The 22512-nt window shown below is 44.3% G+C and overlaps 2 protein-coding genes across 2 annotated transcripts; one reads left to right on the forward strand and one right to left on the reverse strand.

Moving 5' to 3' along the window:
• The first annotated feature begins 4810 nt into the window (after positions 1-4810).
• LOC127238483 (olfactory receptor 10A7-like) lies at positions 4811-5782 on the forward strand. The gene has a single exon (XM_051207101.1). The coding sequence runs from the start codon at positions 4811-4813 to the stop codon at positions 5780-5782; it is 972 nt and encodes a 323-aa protein (XP_051063058.1).
• An 11224-nt stretch (positions 5783-17006) lies between these two features.
• On the reverse strand, positions 17007-22022 carry Smim17 (small integral membrane protein 17). Its single transcript, XM_051207801.1, has 3 exons — positions 21860-22022; positions 18796-18872; positions 17007-17201 (listed from the first exon to the last, which is right to left on the reverse strand). Exons 1-3 carry the CDS (start codon positions 21999-22001, stop codon positions 17091-17093), a joined length of 330 nt encoding a protein of 109 aa, XP_051063758.1. The 5' UTR covers positions 22002-22022; the 3' UTR covers positions 17007-17090.
• Positions 22023-22512: the final 490 nt, after the last annotated feature.

Raw genomic sequence — 22512 nt, forward strand, 5'->3', positions numbered from 1 at the left:
AAATACATAATAAGTTTGATAATTCTATGGCTTCTTAGAATGTCAAGCACAGAGGTATCCTATAATACAGTTCCCACCCTTGGTAGACACCCAAGTCAGAGGAAAACATAAATCTACACAAAAACCTGTGTACAATATTTACATCAGTGTTACAATAGCCCCAATCATGTAGAAACAACTCAGAAGTCTATCAACTGGAGCTATGGCCATAACTCATTGGGTAGGTGCCAGTCTAGAATACACCAGGGAAAGGGATGAGGGGTGTGGCTCAAATGGCACAACCCTTCCTCATTTATCTTCATTCAGCACAGTAAAACCGTGAACCATCAGCTTCTCATACTAATGCTTTAATCCCTTCTCAGTTTCCCTGGCATAGCTAGGAGCCATTGGGATACAGAGGGGTGTGGCATGACATGGTAAGACATGAAGATGGAAGGGTGGACATGAGAAATCTTTAGGGACATTACAAGGCATCCAAGGGAGTGTGGATTTTCTTGTCTGTAGAGAGAAGCAAACACAATCCACTAGGTCTGAGGGGAAAACCAGGAGGAGGGAAGTATGGCAAGGACCACAGTCTCAGGGGAAAGCAGGGGCTTCAGACTCTCTGCCTCCCTCTGTCTTCACCGGGGACACAGAGACACATAATGAACACAACCCTCCAAGGGGAGAGAGAGTCTTCAGGGCTCTCATTTTCTGTCCAGGACCAAAGACTGAAAGCTTTGGTTTCTGGAATCCCAGTCAGCCCCAGGAGCTGCTGGATCAAGAGAGTAGCTCTGTCACCATAATTAATGCCAGACAGACAGAGAAGCAGAAGAGGTGAGCTGGTTCTCCATGAAGGGCAAGGGTTCATGTTGCAGGAAAGAATGAACATGGGCTCTGTTTGACTGACAGATGCTGTAATGATCACTGGGAGAAGAACATCATCTATTTTTTTCATTCTTTGATGGTGATGCTGATGGATGCATTAATCATAATGATGAAGATTAAGATTATATAGTTCTGTGATGGTGATGATGGTGATGTGTGAGAAGATAAAGATCATAGTAGCATGGTGATGAGGTGATTAAGATTATAAGGATACAGTCACGACATGATGATGACTAAGATTATAATGATACGGTGATGAGATGGTGATGGTGGTAATGAATAATGATGATAATGATGTGGTATTAATGGCGGTAGTGGTGGTGATGAAAGTGTGATGGTGGTGGGGATAAAATGGTGCAGACGGCCCCGTTGGTGATGACAGTGGTCATGGTGGTGACCCTGAAGTCTCACTGATGGTGACAAAGGTAACAGTGATGATGGGGTGATATTGATTGTGGTGAAGGAGAATGCTGACGGGGACATGCAATCCCAGACCTTGACAGCCTCAGTCAGGGGGATCTCCATTAGCTGGAGGCCAGTCTGAGCTACGTTGTGACTTCCAGACCAGCCTCGGCTACATCAAGAGAACCCGTCTTAAGAAAAAAAAATAAAAAGAGGAGGTGTGGTCTTTGTTTGCACGTTGTTGGGGTCAGAGGGATGTTAGAAACAGTTCTAACCCTTGGTCATATATTAAAATGCTCTAATTCACTAAAAGAATGCTACTTAGGTCCTGCTAAATGAACTTCTTGGCTCAGGAGTGGACCAGAATCTTAATCCCAGAATATACTGCTTTGAGATACAGGAAGGATCTGACTTTCTTTTTTGGGTGATGGAGAATTAAAGGAATGAGAGATTACAGCCCTGATTCTAGTTGTATGATTCCAGTTGACAAGAAAACAACACAGCAAATACAATGTCTCACATAGATTAAAATCCATTCCATACTTATATCCACAGCCTGGAATGGTCCAGGATTTAAGTTCTCCAGGACCCAGTGCCCAGGCCATGAAGGGTGTGGCTCGAATGAAGTTTGGTACTTTTTGTCCTTACAGTAATTCTACTTTTCTCTTTTATTGAAAATAGATATTTTTACATATAGTTCCCTCTCCCCAATTTCTTACAGGTCCTAATCCACAACTTTTCTCCTTAGAAAACAAAATCCACACTATTTCTCCTTAGAATAATCATAAAATAAAATAAGATAAAGCAAACACAAACAACCTGGAATAGGATAAAACATGCAGATGAAAAGGCAGAGAAAAAGCACAAGAAACATGTGTAGACACAGAGACACACATGTTTGCACACACAGGAATCCCATAAAAACACAGACCTGGAGTGTAATATACACACAAAAGGCGTGTGAGTTAAAAATAAATGAGTAAGCCTGGCATGCCTTTAGTCCCAGCACTTAGGAGGCAGAGGCAGGCAGATTTCCACGAGTTCAAGGCCAGCTTGGTCTACAAAGCAAGTTCCAGGATAGTCAGAGATACACATACAAACCCTATCTCAACCCCTTCAAAAAGGATAAAGAAATGAAGATTAAGAGATAATGAGTGCCCAAAGATGCCATTGAATTCAGTTTTTGGTAGCCATCTTCTGTATTTAAGAGTGATCTATGGGCTGGAGAAATGGCTTGGTGGTTAAGAGCACTGTGTGGTCTTCCAGAAGACCCAAATTCAATTCCCAGCACTCACATGAGAGCTCATGACTGTCTGCAACTCTAGTTCCAGGGAATCAAACACCCTAAACGTATATACATGCAAATGCATATAAAATAAAAATAAATTTTAAAAAAAGAGTGATTTGTTTACAGTAATTTTTAAAAATGAAACAACTTTTAAAATTACATTTATTTATGTGTGTATGTGTGTGTGTTTGAGGCATGAGTGTGTGTGTGTGCGGGTGTGTGTGTGTGTGTGTTAGAGAGAGAGAGAGAGAGAGAGAGAGAGAGAGAGACCTTGCAGTGTGACAACCTCCAGTTCCTCTCTTTCCACCATGAGGATTCTGGAGATCAAACTCAAACCATCAGGCTTGACAGCAAGCACCTTGACTCACTCAGCCATCTTTCCAACCCACAATCTAAAAACACCAAATCTAAAACTCCATGACTATTACTTCCAACTAGGATCCACATCTTTGAGAGAAATGCCCAGAGTTACTTTAGGGTGTATCCATTCCTACATTCAGGGTACATTTCTCCCAGTACATGTGGGCCTGAAAGATAAACAAGGTAACTCTCTGGTGTGTTTTGTATCAGACCTTCTGTGCTGGATAGTTTTATGTTAACTTGACACAGGCTAAAGCCAATCAAGAGAAGGAAGCATCAGTTAAGAAAATGTTTCCATAAGACAGTGGTATAGGCTAGAATGTAGAGCATTGTCTTAATCAGTGGTAGATGTGGGTGGGTCAAGCCCACTGTGGTCCTGGGTTCTATAAGAAAGCAGGCTGAGCAAGGCAGGACAGTAAGCAGCTCCCTCCATTACCTCTGCATCAGCTCCTGCCTCCTGGTTCTAGCCCTGTTAGAGTTCCTGTCCCGTCTTCCTTCAGTGGCTGTAGTGTAGGTATCTACTTAAGCCAAATGAACCCTTTCCTCCCCAAGGTGATTTGGTCATGGATTTCATCACAGCAATAGTAACTAAAACTAAGATACCACGCTGTTCTTCTGATTCCACAACTTGTGTTTAGGGACACAATATTTCGTGAATATCGTCTATGCCATTGTACTATGACACGCCTCCTCTCCCCTCCCTCCTCACCTCTTCTTCTACCCTCCTCTCCTCTCTTCCCTTCCCCTACTCTCGTTTCGCCTCCCTCCTCCCGTATCCTCTCCCTTCCTCTCCCCTCCTCTCCCATTCCATCCTATTTCATATTTTATATTTTGAGTCATGGTCCCACATAGTCCAAGCTGGCCTTGAACTCTCTTTGTAGTTGGAGATGGCCTTGAATTCCTGACACTCCTACCTCCATCACCCTGGTGATATCGACTTTCTATCACGGTGAATAGGCTGCATCTGTGTGTGTGTCTCTGCTTGCACTGTCTCTCTGTGTGGTGGTGGCACATGCCTTAAATCCCAACCCTTGGAAAGCAGAGACAGGTGGATCTCTGTGACTTTGAGGCCAGTCTAGTCTACACTTTGGGTTCCAAGACTGTCTCAAAAAACAAAATGAACACCCAAAACCAAAAGCAAACAAAAAACAAACTGAACCAACCAAATTTATTTTCTTTTTATGAATTTTCTTCATAATTTAATTTATTCTTTGGCAATTTCATATATATAATACATATGTACTTATATAATTCTGACTACTGTCACCTTATTCTCTCCTTTTTCCATCCCACCCCAAGTACTCACTCTCCCACACATCCATTTCCCTTATTAGATCATTTTGTCCTGTTTTGGTTTTGTTACACTCTAAATTTAACCTATGTGACAAATGCCATGAAGGTAGAGGGAAGATCGGGGACTGTAGATGGAAAAGCTCTTTAACCAAAGCCTAGGGAGCGCGAAGTTTGAAGGGGACAAGGATGGAGAAGTAGCCACGAACCATCTCACAGGCGTGGTGATGCACAACAGAGGCAGGAGGATCTCTGTGAGTTCCCGGACAGCCTGGACTACACAGTGAGTTCAAGACAGCCAGGGCTACTTATAGAGATGCCCCTAGGATTTTGTTTGTTGTTTTTTGAAGAGAGAGGACACCAAGCACAGAGAGTCTAGGTCAGAAAGAGAGGTCTCTTTCCTTCATGCCACACTCAAGGGGATTTTAAGAAGGGCTCTGTCCATGGCCAGAATTCGGCTTGAGTTACCATTTGATCAGCTCTGGTAGGGAATGCAAATGATGAGGCTCACAGGCCACAATTTTCACTTCACCTTCTCCTCCCTCTGGTCCTCCATAGGGTTCTTCCCTGCTCCTTAGCTCACTGCCCTCGAATCCTGGGCCCATGCTACCGTTCTGGGCAGCTGGTCCCTGGACCAATCATAGCCGTGCACTTGAGCTGGAGTTCGTGCTGCTGGGCTTTGCACACGTGCCCTCCCTGAGGCCAATGCTTGCAGTGGTCTTCCTGGCTGTCTTCCTGCTCACGTTGCTAGGCAACACGCTCATCGTCACGCTCACCAGCCTGGACCCAGGCCTGCGTGCACCCATGTACTTCTTCCTGCGTCAGCTGGCCCTGGTGGAGATCTGCTTCTCACTGGACGTGGCGCCCCGTCTGCTGGTGACCCTGCTGCTGCCTGGACGCGGGATGTACCCCACAAGCTGTGCCCTGCAGCTCTTCTTGGTGCTGTCTTGTGTCACATCTGAGTGTTTCCTCCTCACAGTCATGGCCTGGGATCGCTTCCTGGCCATTTGCAGGCCACTGCACTATGGTGCCATCATGAGCCCAAGGTTGTGCCACCTGCTGGCCACCATGTGCTGGCTGGCAGGAATCCCCGTGGGTCTGGTCTTCACCATCTGGCTCTTCAACTTCCCATACTGTGGGTCACGGGGCATTCGGCACTACCTCTGTGATATACCACCTCTGCTGAGCCTCGTGTGTGCAGACACCAGAGTCTTCGAGGCCACTGTGTTCGTGGCCACAGTGTTAATTATGATTGTTCCTGTCTCTCTCATACTCCTGTCCTATACCAGGATTCTGATTGCTGTCCTCCGCATGCCATCAGCCTCTGGGCGCCACAAGGCCCTGTCTACCTGTGCCTCCCACCTCATCGTGGTAATTCTGTTTTATGGCACAACGGGGGTCATCCACTTGCGCCCCAAGGCCAGCTACTCTCCTGAGAGCAAACAAGTGGTGTCCCTGTCATACACCATGGTGACCCCTATGCTCAACCCCCTCATCTACAGCCTGCGGAACAAGGAGTTCAAGGCTGCCTTAGTTCGTGTCTTCATTCAGAGAAGAGGTACCTTTACCCCCTGACCTGCATATGACTTCATTTTCACAATTCCTTGGGGAGTGTTTTTGCCCTCTTGTTCTTGAGGGCCTCAGTGCACAAGTAACATAAACCCTTTCTAAAAGATTCTATTGCAGGGATGGTCCTGCTTGTTGTGAGGTAGGTGTCACAATTCTCTAACGGCTCCTTGAACACAGCCAAATTTTCTACTTGCTGTGTGTTGCGTAGGTAGCATTCTGTTTGTCCACTGACATATCAGGTGGATTGGAATTCAAAAACATGGTGACAGCATCTTTCCCATGCAAGCAGACTTGTCAACTGTAGCAAAGGACAAGCAAATTCCAGACAGAAAACTTTAAATTTTAATCTCCTATAAATCAACCGATTTAGGGTGTGTTGTTAAAATTTGAGTATGAAATTTGCCCCTACATGCTCATGTGTTTAAACGCATGGTTCCCCCAATGGTGGGTGCAGTTTTAGCATTAGGAAAGCCTTTAGTGTGTGGAGTCTAGCTGGAGGAAGAGAGTCACAGAGAGTGAACCTTGGAGTTCCCACTTCCTGTTTGCTTCCTGACAGGGGAGGCACACTTCCTGTTTCCTTCCTGACTGGTGAGGCAATGTTTCATAATCCAACCACTGTGCTTCCCTGACCAGGGTATCTGAACCCTCCAATGGTGAGCCAGTCAGCCATGAAGAACACTCATTACTCTTGAAGAAGGCTAGGGGATATAGTTTCCTTGTGTTGTGTGCTGAGTCAGATGCCTACATGACCTGTTATGGCTGCTAAAGCCAGGGGCTGAGTGGGGGTCTGGTCCCTTTATTTCTTTCTAGTATGAATAATAAGAGTTGAATGGGAACTTAAGTCTTTGCCACATTTATACAATTTCTCCCCATTGCTAATTACTAGAAATGAAGCCTTTGAGTTTAGTTTACCCCTTTATCGTGGTTTAATAAGGATCAGGAAAAACAGATAGGCTGAATAGATGTTTATTCAGGGAGAAATAACTTACAGCAGAGACATATGAACACCAGCAGGTTCCTGATCTCAAGGATACCTTCTGATGCTCTCTGTCCCTGTGCTACCAGCAAGAGAGCGCTCTGGGGCCCCTTCCCCAGACCTAGTTCCCCCAGGTAACATCCGCCCCTGGCCCCACCCCCAATGGGCGTGGTCAGTACCACAGGTGCGGACAAAGTGAACATCTCACTACAATTCCCCTTTTAGTCTAAAGAAAAGATTTAGGCTTGATACAAAACTATACACAAAACAGTGAGTAACAAGTGTGCTCTAAGAAAAGGAAAATAGAGAGCATACAAACTGAAGACCTAACTATCTAGTCCTAGGGAGAAGGCATAACAGAGTTTACAATAGAGTTGTCCTAAGATGGAAAGCTTAAGTCTAGTACCTAATATATCTAACTAGGAAGAGAGAATAATAGTTGTGATAGTTTAATCTTCAACCTCATCAAAGACCTGAGAAGGAAGATAACAATACTAGGGAAGGCAGGAAGTGCAGATGGGCAACTTCCAAAAGGTGCAGCGAGGACAGAAACAGCAGGCTGCCTGGACAGTCACCCAAGGTCTCACAGCAATGTTGGTGCAACCAGCTTTGGCTAAGGCCAAGTGTACCTGACAGACCACAACAAAAGCAGAAAGGTAGAAAGGCTGTCTTACCCTGACTTGGCAAGACCCCACGCTGGTCACCATTTTGTTACAAGTAGTTTTCCCAACAGCCTGGTCCTACAGCTGCTTCAGCCTCAAATAACACAGAGAGACACACTGTATCAGATATAAAGCTGTTGGCCTGTTACTAGCATTTCTTATCGGCTAGCTCTGTCTTAAATATTAACCTATTTTTATCAATCTAAGTATTTCCACGTGGTCTCATTTTACCAGAGAGAGGATCCAGACCTCTGCTCTCTTGGTCCTACATGTTGACTCTCTTCCTACCTCTCCCTGAATCCTCCTTGTCTCCTAGTCCCGCCTATCTTGCTTTCCTATTGGTCAATGGAGCTTTATTCATTAACCAATACGAGAAACATATTTACAGAATGGCATCTCCCATTATCTCCTTTCAGTCATCACTTTTTAAATTTTTCATGTCTTGTTATTTGAAGTGCACTAGTGCTTCACTAAGGGTGTCAAGTCCCCTGGAACTGAAATTGCAGGCATGTGGGTGCTGGGAATTGAACCAGGGTCCTTTGAAAGAGCAGTCAGCACTCTTAACCACTGAGCCATCTCTCCAGCCTCATTGAGAGTCACTTTAATAACACCCTCCCCTTTTTTTTAAGAACAGTGCATTTGGTTTTACCCTGGGCTACCTAGTCTCAGGTTCTTGGTCATCCAAGCAGTGTTGAGTACAGGTTCCTGTGGTGAGATGTTGTTTATGATCTAATAAAGTTTGCCTGAAGATCAGAATGCTAAGCTAGTCATGGCCATAGAAGCTGGGCAGTGGTGGCACACACCTTTAATTCCCATGACTCAAGAGACAGAGGCAGATGGATCTCTGTAAATTCAAGGCCACCCAGGGCTACATCAGAGTGAATCAGTCCAAAAGAGAAATAGAGCTCATGCCTTTAATCCCAGTACTAGAAAGCTATATAAGATAGGAGCAGGCATTCAGGATTCACCTGGCAGTCGCCAGCCACGTTGAGGACAGAACCTCCCCAGACTTGGTAAAGATAAGAGCTCTCTGGTGGCTTGACTAGCTTTGCATTCTGATCTCCAGGCAAGCTTTATTAGATCATAAGCAATATATCCCCACAAGTCCCATCCCATGGAGTGGGCCTTAAATCAAATCAGTTATTGGTTTTCCCCACAAGCTTTGTGCCACCATTACCCTAGCATATTAGACAGATGGACACCATTGGAGATCCAAATGGTTGTGTCTGGCTTGCTTACATTTCTCCTATAGAGTGTGCAGAGTTCCTTCCTGTACCAAAGGCATTAGAACACAGGGGTGAATGCTCTGTGTAGGCACCAGCCTGATTTCTCCACATTCAAAGAGTCATAAGGTGTTCTCAGGTCAAGAGAAAAAGAACTCAAGGCATTTTTAGAGGTTCCTTGTCTCATAATATTTCATAGCTTTTAAATATCTTTATCTTATTTATATATATATATATATATATACATATATATATATATATACATATATATATATCCTTTTTATCCTACAGGTACTTTATGTATATATTATGGCTTCCTCTTTCTTTCTTTCTTTCCTTTTTCAAGACAGGGTTTCTCTGTGTAGCCTTGGCTATTCTGGAACTCATTCTGTAGATCAGGCTGGTCTGGAACTCACTAGATCCACCTGCCTCTGCCTCCTGAGTGTTGGCATTAAAGGTGTGTGGAACAACACCACCCTGCTCAGTTTCTTTTTTCTTCCTTTCTCTCTCTCTCTCTCTCTCTCTCTCTTTAGGATTCCTGAATGTGCAAATGAGTGGACCTGTTTCTTGTACCTTCTCTTGGGAGGCTTTTCTTTCTGTTTGTTTGTTTTGCTCAATTCTAATGTGTTAGTTTTTGTTCTACATTATTATATTTTATTATTATCCCTTGGAGGCCTATTTGTTTTCCTTTTTAATTTCTTTTTTCTTTTAGCTGTCCTGGAACTTGCTACTTGCTTTGTAGACCAGCTGGACTTGAACTCACTTAGATCCACCTGCCTCTGCCTCTGCCTCTGCCTCCAGAGTGCTGGGATTAAAGGCTGTACCGCCACCACCTGGTGCCTGTTGGTTTTCTAGAAAGAGACTGAAAATGAGCAGATCAAGGGAGGGGAGAGAGAAAGGAACTGAGAGAAGTAGACAGAGGGGAAACCATAATCAGGATATATTATGTGAAGAAAAAAATCTATTTTCAATAAAAGGGAGGAAAAAACATGTCAGACCTGGATTACATTTTCTGCGAGTGTTTAGAACCATCAAAACAATCACATGGGCCTGGAGAGATGACTCAGCTGTTAAGAGCACTGGCTGGTCTTCCAGAAGACCTTGGTTCAAGTCTCACCACCCATACAGTAACTCAGGGACCTGACACCTTCACACACACACACACACACACACAAATACACGCAGACAAAACACCAATACACATAAAATAAATAAACTTTTAAGAATCACATAACCACAACTAGCTATCGTCATTTACAAGGAGTGTTAGATGTCTGCCATTTTGGCCACCAAGAAGGCTCAGTGGTTAAAAGAGCCTGCAGACCCGGGTTTGGCCCCATAGGTGGGAAGAGATCCACACTGTTAGATCAGGATGATTGGTGGAGGCAATATGGAAATAAAAGAAAGCAGACAGACACATCCAAAGAATTGTTCTTTTTATCAAGACAACTGAAGGATCAAGCCTCTCCATGGACGTAGAGACCATACATGAGGCATGGGGTACTTGGAGCTACCTTGCAATCTCAGAGCAGTGGATGCCAGTCAAAGAGGCGTGTGGATCCTCTTGTCAGAAGCTTCAGAGACCTGACAGCCCACAGGTGTCATCAGTGACGTCTACTTTCCTACCTGGAGCTTGTCAGCCACCTGAGGCTTTCAGGTCATTAAACCCTCCACACACAGTGTGTGGCTGGCTCCCTCTCATACACACAGACTCAAACACACACACACACATACACTCAAACACACACACACACATACACTCAAACACACACACACACACATACACACACACACACACTCAGTAAGTAAAGGTTATAAATTTTTTTAGCATCTCAATTCTTCGACACAGGAAAACTATGTCTACCCATTACACACAGGGTGGTAATTCTCAGACACATCAGTATGTCTCAAAATCACTGTGAATGATCAACAATACGTCCTTAGGTTTATATCCATGTCTATGTTCTGTATTGTGAACCGAAATGGAGAAATTTTCACACTTATATTGCAAACCTATTATATAGCAGCACAATATACTTTGAGCAAACAATTAACTTCTCAAGGACAATACTTATTAATAGATGTGGCATTAATTAATCTTGCAAATCACACTGATACCTTCCCTATTAAAGGATAGTGGAATTCTCATATCTACCTTTTAATATTTATTTATTTGGTGGCAGGGGGAGCGTTGCACGTGTCATTGCATGCCCCGGAGGTCAGAGGACAACTTACAAATGTCTATTCTCTCCCTCCACCGGGTGGCTTCCAGGGCTCAAACTCAGGTCAGCAGGGGGTTACACACACACACACACACACACACACACACACACACACACACACACACACTTCAAGCATTCTTAGAAGGAAAAAAAACGGGGGTTGAAATGTGCGGTTTCTGAAACGGTCTTGATATCTCGCAGGGATCCATGAGCTAAACCTCACTGCCCTAACTTATGCGGATAATGGGCATGAAATTGCAAACATAAACCAGGTGAATATACGAGTGAGAAGCTTCTGATTAAATCAAGGGGCGTGCACATCAACGTCCTCAGTCTGTGCAGCTGCGAGGGGCTGAAGCGGACACCCCTCCCCCACTCATTCTCCGTGATGCAGCTCCTGGTTACTGAGCAAAGCGTTGCTGGGTAACCAGACCAGTTCCTCCATTCTCTCCTCCACAATGAATACTGCACCCTCCCTCCAGTCATCCCCCGAGGGGTCTGGACCCTTTAACGAAAAAGCAACAAGCAAGTCAGTGTTCAGGAAGAAGGGTTGCTGTGATTCCAAGGCTTGAGAGATGCGCCAGTGCCGCGTTTCATAATGTACATTAATGGGGAAAAATGGAAATAAATTACCTTTTCCTGCTCAAAAGAAACGGAAAATTGTGGCACATGCCCGTAAAAACACCTGCAACCCAAAGATAAGAGTCAATGAGATATGGCTCCTTAGGGAAAGGGATTTGCTGCCAGGTCTAACAGTCTGAGTTCTATTCCCAGGACCCACATGACGGAAGGAGAAAACTGACGCCCACATGTTGTCCTCTGACCTCCATACACATGTGCCCCCAACACACACACACACACACACACACACACACACACACACACACAAATAAATAAATAAAACAAAGATAGAATAGCATGCTATCAGGATTTGGATAAACTGTAACCTTGTGCACTGTTGGTGGGGATGTGACACGTTACATTTCACTGTGGAAAACATCACGGTCCCTTCAAAAATATTCTAAAATACTCAAAGACATTAGAATGATAAATATTAACTGTTGGGTATTTTACCACACTTCAAAAATAAATTTAGCCACTGTGCTCAAGCATTTCATCTTAAAAAAAAATTTTAAAGCATCTCCAGGTACCGTCTATGTTGTGTATATTTTCCCCCCATTAAATTACATTTTTAAATAGCGAGTCTGTTTCCCTGTCCCTTATTAAACAGTGCCATCTAGTGGCGAAAGGGGCACTTGCTGCTCGCATACCAGAAGAGAAAATAAGATGCATTTCATTGGGTTCTTTCAAGATTCTTGAATGAGGCAAGATTGACTAGGATGATCCCCACTTCTTTCTCCCGGCTCTCCCAGCAGACCGATTTGTGCCGCTCTCAGCCTTGAACTCACAGCAACTGTGGTTACCGGCGTACAACCGGCATAGGAGCAAACCAGTTAAAAATTGCAGCACTCCTTTAACCCCAGAACTCAGGAGGCAGAGGCAGTTGGGGTTATGTGGGTTTGAGGCCAGCTTAGTGCAGGCCAGCTAAGGTTGCATAGTGAAATCCTGTCTCAAAATAAACAAACGAACAAAAGGCGTAGATGGGGAGGGGCTTTTGAAGTCCCACCCCTTGCTGATTTGCTAAAAGCTGTTGGTGGGTGAGAGAGCCATTTTTTCTTTGGGAGGGGTAGATTTCCCAGGCCTTAGTGGATGACCATACACGTAACACCGAAAACATGGACAGAGCCAATTTTATTTGGGGAGGGGTTTTTGTTTGTTTGTTTTGTTTTTATCTATGTAGCACTGGTTGTCCTGGAACTCTCTCTGTAGATCAGGGTGGCCTTGAACTCAAGAGATCTGCCTGCCACTGCCTCCTGAGTGCACCATTGCCTGGCTTAGTAGGTATTTTTTTTTATTTATTTATTTATATTTTACATGCATTGGTGTTTTTGCATTTGTATATGTCTGTGTGAAGTTATTGGAACTCCTGAAACTAGAGTTAGTCTTGAGCCACCATGTGGGTGCTGGGAATTGAACCCAGGTCCTCTAGAAGAGCATCCAGTGCTCTTAACCACTGAGCCATCTCTCCGGCCCCTAATAGGTTACTTTTAAAAGACACACAAAGTAGGGAAGATGATGGGGAATATGTTGTGGGGGTGGGAAAAGCTGGAAGGAAGGGGTGGGAATGGGTATTACCAATACACTATATACATGTATGAATTCCTCAGAAAAATAATTAAGGGCTGGAGTGATAAAGCAGCTGTGAAGAATGTTTGCTGCTTTTCCAGAGGACCCAAATTCAATTCCCAGCACCCATGTGAAGCGTCACACCACCATCTGTAGCTCCAGTTCCAGTGGGTCTGACGCCCTCTTGTGGCCACTGCAGGCACCACATGCATGTAGTATATACATCAGACAAAACACTCATACAGTAAAAATAAACATTTTCAAACAAATGAATAACAATAAAACCAGTGTTTCCCGTGTCCTGTGTTCTAGCAAATTCTCACACCTGAGCAGAGGAAGACCATGGGAAATATCACTATCTCTTCCATAACTTTGTGGCTGTCCGGAGTGTGCCAGAGGAGGCTGAAGAGTTTGGGGTTGGTGTGGGGAGCAGATCGCCATGTGTCAGAGATATTGGCAGTAGAGGGAATTTGCTTCTCCCCGCTTCTAAGCCCCTCAGGCTCCTGTGTGCTAATGGCTTCCTCCAGCTGACTCAATCTCAAGCGCTGTCCAGTCAGCCCACTGAGTCACAACAGCCACAGAGAAGGATCACACAGCTTGAGGCAGGCACCAGGGTACACACTGGCATTGCGGGGACACCATGGCGGCTGCCACCACCCATTCTGGGACCCCAGTGGGCTGACTTGGACCTGAAGAACTCCTGTGGCACTTGCCTCAAGAGCTGGGACACTGCAGAAGCCCCCGCTGATGCACACACAAGATCGGGTACATTCTAAGGAGAGCTGCCCTTCGGAGGGTGTGGCCACCAGGAGAGGTGACCGTCCCCTAAAACTGCAGCAGAGAGAGAGCTGCCAGTCTCAAAAGCTGGCGGAAGTGTGATATCAACAAGGAGAAGAGGAAACACCCGGTTGACACTTCGGGTTCCTGGATTGAGCCAAATCTAGAGGCAATCCCACCTCAAGTTTTAGTGTAACATGAATCCATAATAAATATGTTCTCTTGGGACTGAAGAGATGGCTCAGTGGTTAAGAAAACCTGGGTTTAATCACAACTATCCATAACTCTAGTTCCAGATTCCTGGCCTCTGAGGGCACCAAGCAAAACACAGCGCACACACACACTAAAATAAGTGCATCTAAAAAAAAAAAGAGTATCCTTTTAAAGCAAAATGTTGTGGTGGATGTCTTCTGCGCATACACCCACAGAGGATTTTAAAAAGAGAAAGACACTCATACCAATCTACAATTGACAAGAAAACTTCCAGATTATCAAATTAGAAAAAGGCAATCATGTTATATGTAATAAAAGAGTCGGAATCAAGTTTTAACTGGCATTTATTGAGTTATTATTATACGCCTAGTGTGCCTGGTGTTTCACACATGTCATTTAATAAGCAAATTGTAACAGTTCAGGATTAGCTGAATTAGACAGCTACTGGGCACATGAAGTAAACATTATTATATATATATATATATATATATATATATATATATATATAGGCAAATCAAAATGCAGCAGTTCAAAATCGCATAACTGGAGAGTCTGGAAGCATCACTGATGAGTCAGAGTTGACACACACACATGGTTCTCTATTCTACAAAGAGCAGATGTTCCTCTTACCTATCCACGAAACTGTTACAAAGACTGGGTGTGCCCTCCGTAGCTGAAGCTTTGCAAAATGCTTTTGGAAGCAAACATATTATAGGTTACATTAGCAGAGCATAAATTAGACAACTTTTCCCTTTGGTGTGTGGGGGAGATGGGTAGGTTGATTGCACGCATGTGAGTGTGTAGACGATCACCCACGCATGTGCTCATGGAAATCAGGGCAGGACATGGGTTGTCTTCTTACATTACTTTCCACATCGCCACCTTGAGGCAGGGTCTCTCGCTGAAATAGAAGCTTGCCTTTTCAGCTAAGCTAGGTGGCCAGAGAGCTCCGGACACTGTCTCCACCAGACATCACCTCCCAATGCTGACATTACAACACAGAGAGCGTGTATTATGTGGATCCTAGGGATTCAAACTCAGGCCCTCATGTTTGCAGAGCGAGCCACTCCCCAACCCTCCCACCCACCCCCATAAAAGTGTTGTTAAACAAAAAGCAAACTAAACCACTGAACTTCCAAGCATTTAGTAGGAGCGCTACAAAAAATAAGTCACAACAAGGATAAAGATTGTATAATGTCAAACCGTGGCCAAGGTTATATCCAAAAGGACATTTCTACTGTTAAATATGCTATTATTGCAATTACAGAGAGAATTTAAATTAAGTATCTGGCTTAAAATGTGACACAGGAAATAAAGGTAGAACTAAGCACAATATATATTTTATAATTTAACATATAAAAATAAATAATAAATAAAAGAAATAAGGGATGTAAATAAAACCAAACACCAGCTCTTTGGAAAAATAAGAAGGACCAGGTAAGTGTTTGGTAAAACCAAGTGATAGGAAAAACTGCAGAAAAACTCATTTAATTATAAAAATAGTGTTCATAATTAAGCTTTTAGTCTCAAAATATATTCAGAATGAAGAACTCTCTAGAGGATAAAAGACTACTATAAATCATCAAAATGAATCCAAGAAGGAAAAAAAAAAAAACTATTCACAAGCTACCAATATAGAATTATCATAGTAATGACTAGTAAATGAGTTATGATAACTCAAACCTCTATCCAAACATTGCCTGAGATTTCCCCCCTCACAAATCTCAGAGCTGATTACTGGTGAATTCTTCAAAAAACATTTAAAGATGTATTTTTTAATTATATGTACGGGGAGGGATATATGAGTGAATATGTACACGTGAGTGTAGCGCCCCCCTAGAGGCCAGAAGAGGAAGTGCGATCTCCTGGAGCTGGAGTTGCTGTAATTGAGTGCTGCCTGATGTGCGTGACCGGAAGCAAATTGCAAGAGTGGTACGCACTCTACACCACTTAGCCTCCTCTCCAGCCACGGTAGATTCTTTTAAACCATCAAAGAGCTGATATTTCTCAAGCTACAGGAATTATTCAAAAGCATTAGGAAGTGTGAAAGATCCCTCAGATCTCTCAATGATGCAAGCCTAAATTAAACCACGAGATCAAAAGCGTCACAAAAATAGCACCATCTGAACATGTGAAGGTAGAGGCAAGAGTTCTTACATAAAACAGCAAGAAAAAGAAGGCCGTCTATGGAAAGACTATATACATATTGAAGATGCTATGATATTGAGGCTGGAAAGATGCTCAGCAGTTAAGATCACTGGCTGCTCTCCCAAAGGACCCAGGTTCAATTCCCAGCACCCACGTGGTATTTGAAACTATCTGTGACTCCAGTTTTAGGGGATCCAACACCCTCTTCTGAACTCCACAGGCACCAGGTACATACTCAGTATGTAGACACACATGCAAGCAAAACATTAAATTGTAATATATTATTTTTTATAAAAGACAGAAGATGGTTCAACATTGACCCTAAGTTGCACATTTTTCATCTTCTCTAAAGAGATGTCTTTTAATTCATAATGTCTCATGATTAATACACATTTCACTTTCTCAGCAGTAAAGAAAATTCTCAGCAGTATACAAAATAATGTTTTTACTATCAATGATATATTCATTTAAATGAATTTCAGTAATGAAAAAATACAACTTGTACTAAAAAGGGTTGTAAAAAAAAAGAAAGAAAAAAATAACTCATGAAGCTGTAGAGACAGCTCAGCAATTAAGGATGCTTACTGCTCTTGCAGAGAACTAGAGTTCTGCTCCCAGCACCCATATCAGGCAACTCACAACTGCCTACAACTTCAGCTGCAGGGGCTCACACTCCCTCTGCTGGCCTCTGCAGGCACTGCACTCACAGTAGCACATACACACAGACACACACACATACACACATAATTAAAAATAAATCTTAAGTAAATTAAACATAATAGACTCATTTCAATGGATGCTTGAAAGGCATTATGTAATGTTCAGTACCCATTCCTGGTTTCTAGCCAGGACAGTTCCTTAATGTGACACGGGGCTTATGTTTCCATACAGTGGCTACCATGACAGCTAAATGTGTAGCATCATGGGCATTCCAGTTAAAACCAAGAACAGGAACAGCACACATACTACCAACACGATGGTTGTTTGCTGTGGAGCTTTGGGCCACTCCATAAAGCCCTGTAAGAAGGAGGAGGAAGAAAAAGAGAGAGAGAGAGAGAGAGAGAGAGAGAGAGAGAGAGAGAGAGAGAGAGAGAGATTATCAGCACTGGACAGGAAGAGATTAGCGTCATTCACTGCAGGAAAATAATATCCCAGGATTAGGAGTCTACCAGTAGAGAAGTTGTTTGGGTTTAAAACTTCATGACAGAATAATTAGATAAGAATTGAAAGCAAGAAACATACCTGTGTTTAAAAAAAAAATTCAGAATTAAGAGATAAAATTTCAAAATACCACTTGTATAGAAAGCCTTAGCTTTGTGCCACAGGGGTCTTGCTCTTGACCCAACCCCTGTCTATCTCATTGTGTAAACATACTCATTTGTAAATGTAACAGCCGCCTTGAACATTTTTATACATTTAAGTTTTGTGCACATGTATGTTCATATGTGTATGTGTGCATCTATGTGTGGTCATATGCAGGTGGAGGTCTGAGGTTGACATAAGCAATCTCCCTTAGTTGATCTCCACCTTATAGACATTGAGGCAGGGTCTCTCAACTGAACCCAGAGCTTGATGACATGGACTACTGTAGTTAGCCAGCCTCCAGCAGGAACCCCCAGTCTCCACCTTCCACATTCAGAGTGCTAGGATTAAATGCAGGCTGGGGGTAGACCTATACAAATTTGTGATTCCTGGTGCCTTTTGCTTCTTCATTTTTCCTACATGAAGAGCCTTCACTACACACTCCCACCCCTGTTAACTGGGCTGATGGAGCAGACCTGTCTAAAACCATGAGCCAAAATAAGTCTTGCCTCCTTTCACACCTTGTCAGGTGTTGCGGTAACAGTGAGATGAATATGTATTAACATGTGTTTGCATGTATATTTCCTATCTTGCCCTATTTAAGTAAAGCTTTTTTTTTTTTTCTTTTGAGACAGTCTCAGGTAGACCAGACCGGCTTCAATTCACCACATAGTTAAGAATGACCCTGGAACTTTCTGTTTCCTCCCTCTACTTCATAAGTGCTGGAATTCCAGACTTAGGGTGCGCTGGACATCAAACCCAGGGTTTCTGTGGGAAAGGGAAGGTGACTAGATGAACGGTGTGAGTGAATGAGTGGGCAGATGGATGGAAGGATGCATGCATGCGATTATACGTGGGTGGGCATGTGGATAAATGAGTGGATGGATGGATGGATGGTGGATGGATGAATAGATAAGTATCATGGGTGAATGGGTGGGGATAGGAGAATGGATGCATGCATTAACAGGTGGATGGGTGGATGGATAGTTGGGTAGATGGGTGATGAATTGGATGGATGGATGGATGGATGGATGGATGTGTAGGTAGGTGGATGGATGGATGGACAGATGGATGGACGGATTGACTATGAATGCAGAGCTATGGATGGCTTGTATGTATAGAGATACACACATATCACTGGGGACCCTCCACTATGTTTGACCACCACAAGAATATGCCATATCTCCCATGAGAGAGCACTTGGAACCTCTATGCAGGAAAGTCATTCCAGGCTGAGGAAGGAAATGTGACAACTCACTGAGATCTTCAGGGTAACATTTGTGCTAAAGGAAATAATCCCTACACATACCTGGGAGTCCTCTGACTCATCATCTTCCTCTACTGAACTCCATTCCTGAGACAGCCCAGTCTCTTGAGAGGACAGATCTGTGAAATCAACAAAACAGAGAAAGGAGCTGCTAGTGAGCAACCAGGGCACCGGTGAGGGTCCCCTTGCCTTATCTACTTACCCCGTCCCTTACCTACTAATGAACTAACATGTATAAACATACACACATGCACACAGATATACAGTAATACACACATACACAGATACATACAAACACATACACACACACATACAGTAATACACACATACACACAGATACATACAAACACATACACACACACATACAGTAATACACACATACACACAGATACATACAAACACATACACACATATATACATATATATGTACATATATATACATAAACACACACATACACACATAAATGCCCAGATGTACAGGTGCGTACACACAGATATACACATATATACATATAAACACACAAGCACACATATACAAGTATATGTATGTATATAGGTATATATACACATATACAAATACATACACACACAAACACATATACATACACACATACAGACATGTACACATAAAACACATATACACATATATAAGTATATGTATAAGCACACATATAGAAACATACACACATATACAAACACACACACAAACACATACATATATATACCTACAATTACACATACACATAAAATACACATGTATATACATATATAAACAAACACATACATGCATATACATATATACATACAAACACACATACACATATAAAACACACATACACAGATATATATATACATAAACACATACACACACATAAACACAGATACACATGCATACACACACATGATTCATGTGGGGCTGATAACATGTCAGGCTTGAATTCAGATCCTGCAGCTGACTACATGACAAACTGGGCCATCTGATGGGCCCCTCTGTCACCTGTCCAGATGGTACAAGATCCCTGGTCAGCTTCCAGCCAAGATCTGAGTGAGGGATCAGAGAGAAAGAATTGCTCCAGGAGTCTCTCTACCTTCCCACAAGAGAAGCTTCCAGGGAAGAATTTTCCACACAGTTACAACCTATGCATCCTCCTGGTTCCTAAGCAGAATGAGGCTGGCAGAGCTTTTGTTTTATGTCTCTAAGATTGGCCTGGAAATCTCCATCTAACCCAGGTTAGCCTCAGCCTCATGAGCAATTCTTCCATCCCAGCCCCCCAAGTGGAGGCACACACAGAAGCACACAGGCTGAGGTCAGAAGACAACTGGGAGTCAGCTCTCTCCTTCCACCATGCAGGTCCTGGAGATCAAACTCAAGCCACCAGCCTTGGCAGCAAGCACCCTTATCCGCTAACCCATCGCGCTGGCCCTGGGTTCTCTCTTAACTGACCTCTTGCCTTTCAGTCTTAACTTCCTAAATCTACAATTTATTCTGGAAAACAGCTTTAAAAAAATAAAAAGCAGGCTTAATGCCCTCAGCATCCCTGACATTTGAGCTGCATAATTATTAGAGGGGAGGGCCTGGATTGTTCATTGTGGGATTAACAACTCATTCTGACCTCTGCCCATGCAGGCTCTTGTTAGTAACCTTGAGGGGAGTAATGGGCCACTAATCCTGGCCTTGACCATGCAATCTTTTGACCAGTCACATAGGATCATCAAGTTGCTAGCAAAGGATTTAAAGGTGCTTAGGAGAGCTGGAGAGATGGCTCAGTGGTTAGGAAGGCAGAAAAATGATCAGTGGATAGGAGGGTGGAGAGATGCTCTGGTTAGGAGGGTGGAGAGGTGCTCAGTGTATAAGAGACTGGAAAGATGCTCAGTGGTTAGGAGGGCTGGAGAGGTGCTCAGTGGATAGCAGGGCTGGAGAGGTGCTCAGTGGTTAGGAGGGCTGGAGAGGTGCTCAGTGGATAGCAGGGCTGGGGAGGTGCTCAGTGGATAGCAGGGCTGGAGAGGTGCTCAGTGGATAGCAGGGCTGGAGAGGTGCTCAGTGGTTAGGAGGGCTGGGGAGGTGCTCAGTGGATAGGAGGGCTGGGGAGGTGCTCAGTGGTTAGGAGGGCTGGGGAGGTGCTCAGTGGATAGGAGGGATGGGGAGGTGCTCAGTGGTTAGGAGGGCTGGGGAGGTGCTCAGTGGATAGCAGGGCTGGGGAGGAGCTCAGTGGATAGCAGGGCTGGGGAGGTGCTCAGTGGAGAGGAGATTAGAGAGGTGCTCAGTGGAGAGAGAGGAGATTAGAGAGGTGCTCAGTGGAGAGAGAGGAGATTAGAGAGGTGCTCAGTGGTTTAAGGGACATGCTGAACTTGTTCTTGAGGACGAGTGTTCAGCTCCCCGAAACTACATCAGGCAGTTCACAGTTAGCTGTAACTCTGAAGGATCCTGTGCCTTCCTCTGACCTCTGCGGGTACCTGCACACACTTGTCCGCGTGCACACGCGCGTGTGCGCGCACACACACACACACACACACACACACACACATTTTCAAAAATTTTAAGTGCTTAGGCATCCCTGTTAGCATTCCCTGTTCCTCAGTACCCTCCAAGGACCCCTTAGAATAAACCTCTTGGAGACGTAAGTCCACCAGACGGCGTGTGAGTCAGCCAGCTCCCTATGACCTCACAGGCAAGTGCAAAAGCAGATAACAGGAGAAATGTCCTCTGAGGTCATGTCTTATAGGATTATGAACCCATACATTCGTGTTGCATTAAGAGACTAAATATTGGGGTGACTCGTTATACAGCAAAAGCTGACCAGTTCAGGCTGGAGAGATGGCTCAGAGGCTAAGAGCACTGACTACTCTTCCTGGGTGCAATTCCCAGCAACCACATGATGGCTCAGAACCATCTACAGTAAGATCTGGCGCCCCCTTCTGGCCTGCAGGGATGCATGTAAGTAGAAACAACTCATTAAAACAAACAAACCAAAAAAAAAAAAACCTGACCAACGCAACCTTCCACAAGCCGTGTCTGTTGACTCGGTGAGTGACAGCATGGATGCTCAGCTTCTCCCTAAATTCTGCCCAGAGCATGTCCTTTGCCCACCTCCCGCGGGACCCTCACCTTTGTCATCGCTGTCACAGCTGGAGGTCCCGACCTCCACAGCCTCCCAGTCCTTGGGGAAGGTGGGGTGGCATGGCCTCTCCCAGGCCCTGCTGTCCCGAGGCAGCCGTCCCTGCGCCTGCTCAGTCCTGAGGCTCTGCATCTCCTCAGGAGGAGGTGGGGCTTCCAAGGCAGCGCTTACTTCAGGTGTCCTGCGGGGTTCCTCAGGAACAGGGTTCAAAACCTAAGGACTGACAGACACACTGTCACCTAGCGAACGGTGCTAGGCATGCTAGGAAGACAGTAGGGTGCTGGAGATGGTTCAGAGGTTAAAAATGAATGGTCTGCTTTGACTCATGACCTATCGTGGGCGGGGGCGCGGCTGCAGGAGCATGAGGGGGCTGGTGCCATGGCTTGCTCAGCCAGGAAGCAGAGAATCGTGGATGCCAGTGTCCAACTCCCTTTCTAATTTTATTCATCCCAGCACCCCACGCCATGGACGGCAGGTGACAGTCAGGGTAGGTTTTTCCTAATCAGTTAAGCGGGTCTGGAAGCATCCTCATTAGACATGCCCACAGGGTTTCCATGGTGACTGTAAATTGCCATCGTGGACGGTAATTTAGATGACAAGATTAACCACCATAGATGCAGATTCCGAGCAGCATGTTGTGAAA

The sequence above is a fragment of the Phodopus roborovskii genome, unplaced genomic scaffold (genome assembly GCF_943737965.1).
Source record: "Phodopus roborovskii unplaced genomic scaffold, PHOROB, whole genome shotgun sequence".
Classification (NCBI taxonomy): Eukaryota; Metazoa; Chordata; class Mammalia; order Rodentia; family Cricetidae; genus Phodopus; species Phodopus roborovskii.

Coding starts and splice junctions, on each gene's coding strand:
- LOC127238483 (XM_051207101.1), top strand. CDS start 4,811: ATGCTACCGTTCTGGGCAGCTGGTCCCTGGACCAATCATAGCCGTGCA.
- Smim17 (XM_051207801.1), bottom strand. CDS start 22,001: ATGCAGAGCCTCAGGACTGAGCAGGCGCAGGGACGGCTGCCTCGGGAC. Junction 18,873..21,859: donor CTGTGACAGCGATGACAAAG/GTGAGGGTCCCG, acceptor TTGATTTCACAG/ATCTGTCCTCTCAAGAGACT. Junction 17,202..18,795: donor ATGAGTCAGAGGACTCCCAG/GTATGTGTAGGG, acceptor TCCTTCTTACAG/GGCTTTATGGAGTGGCCCAA.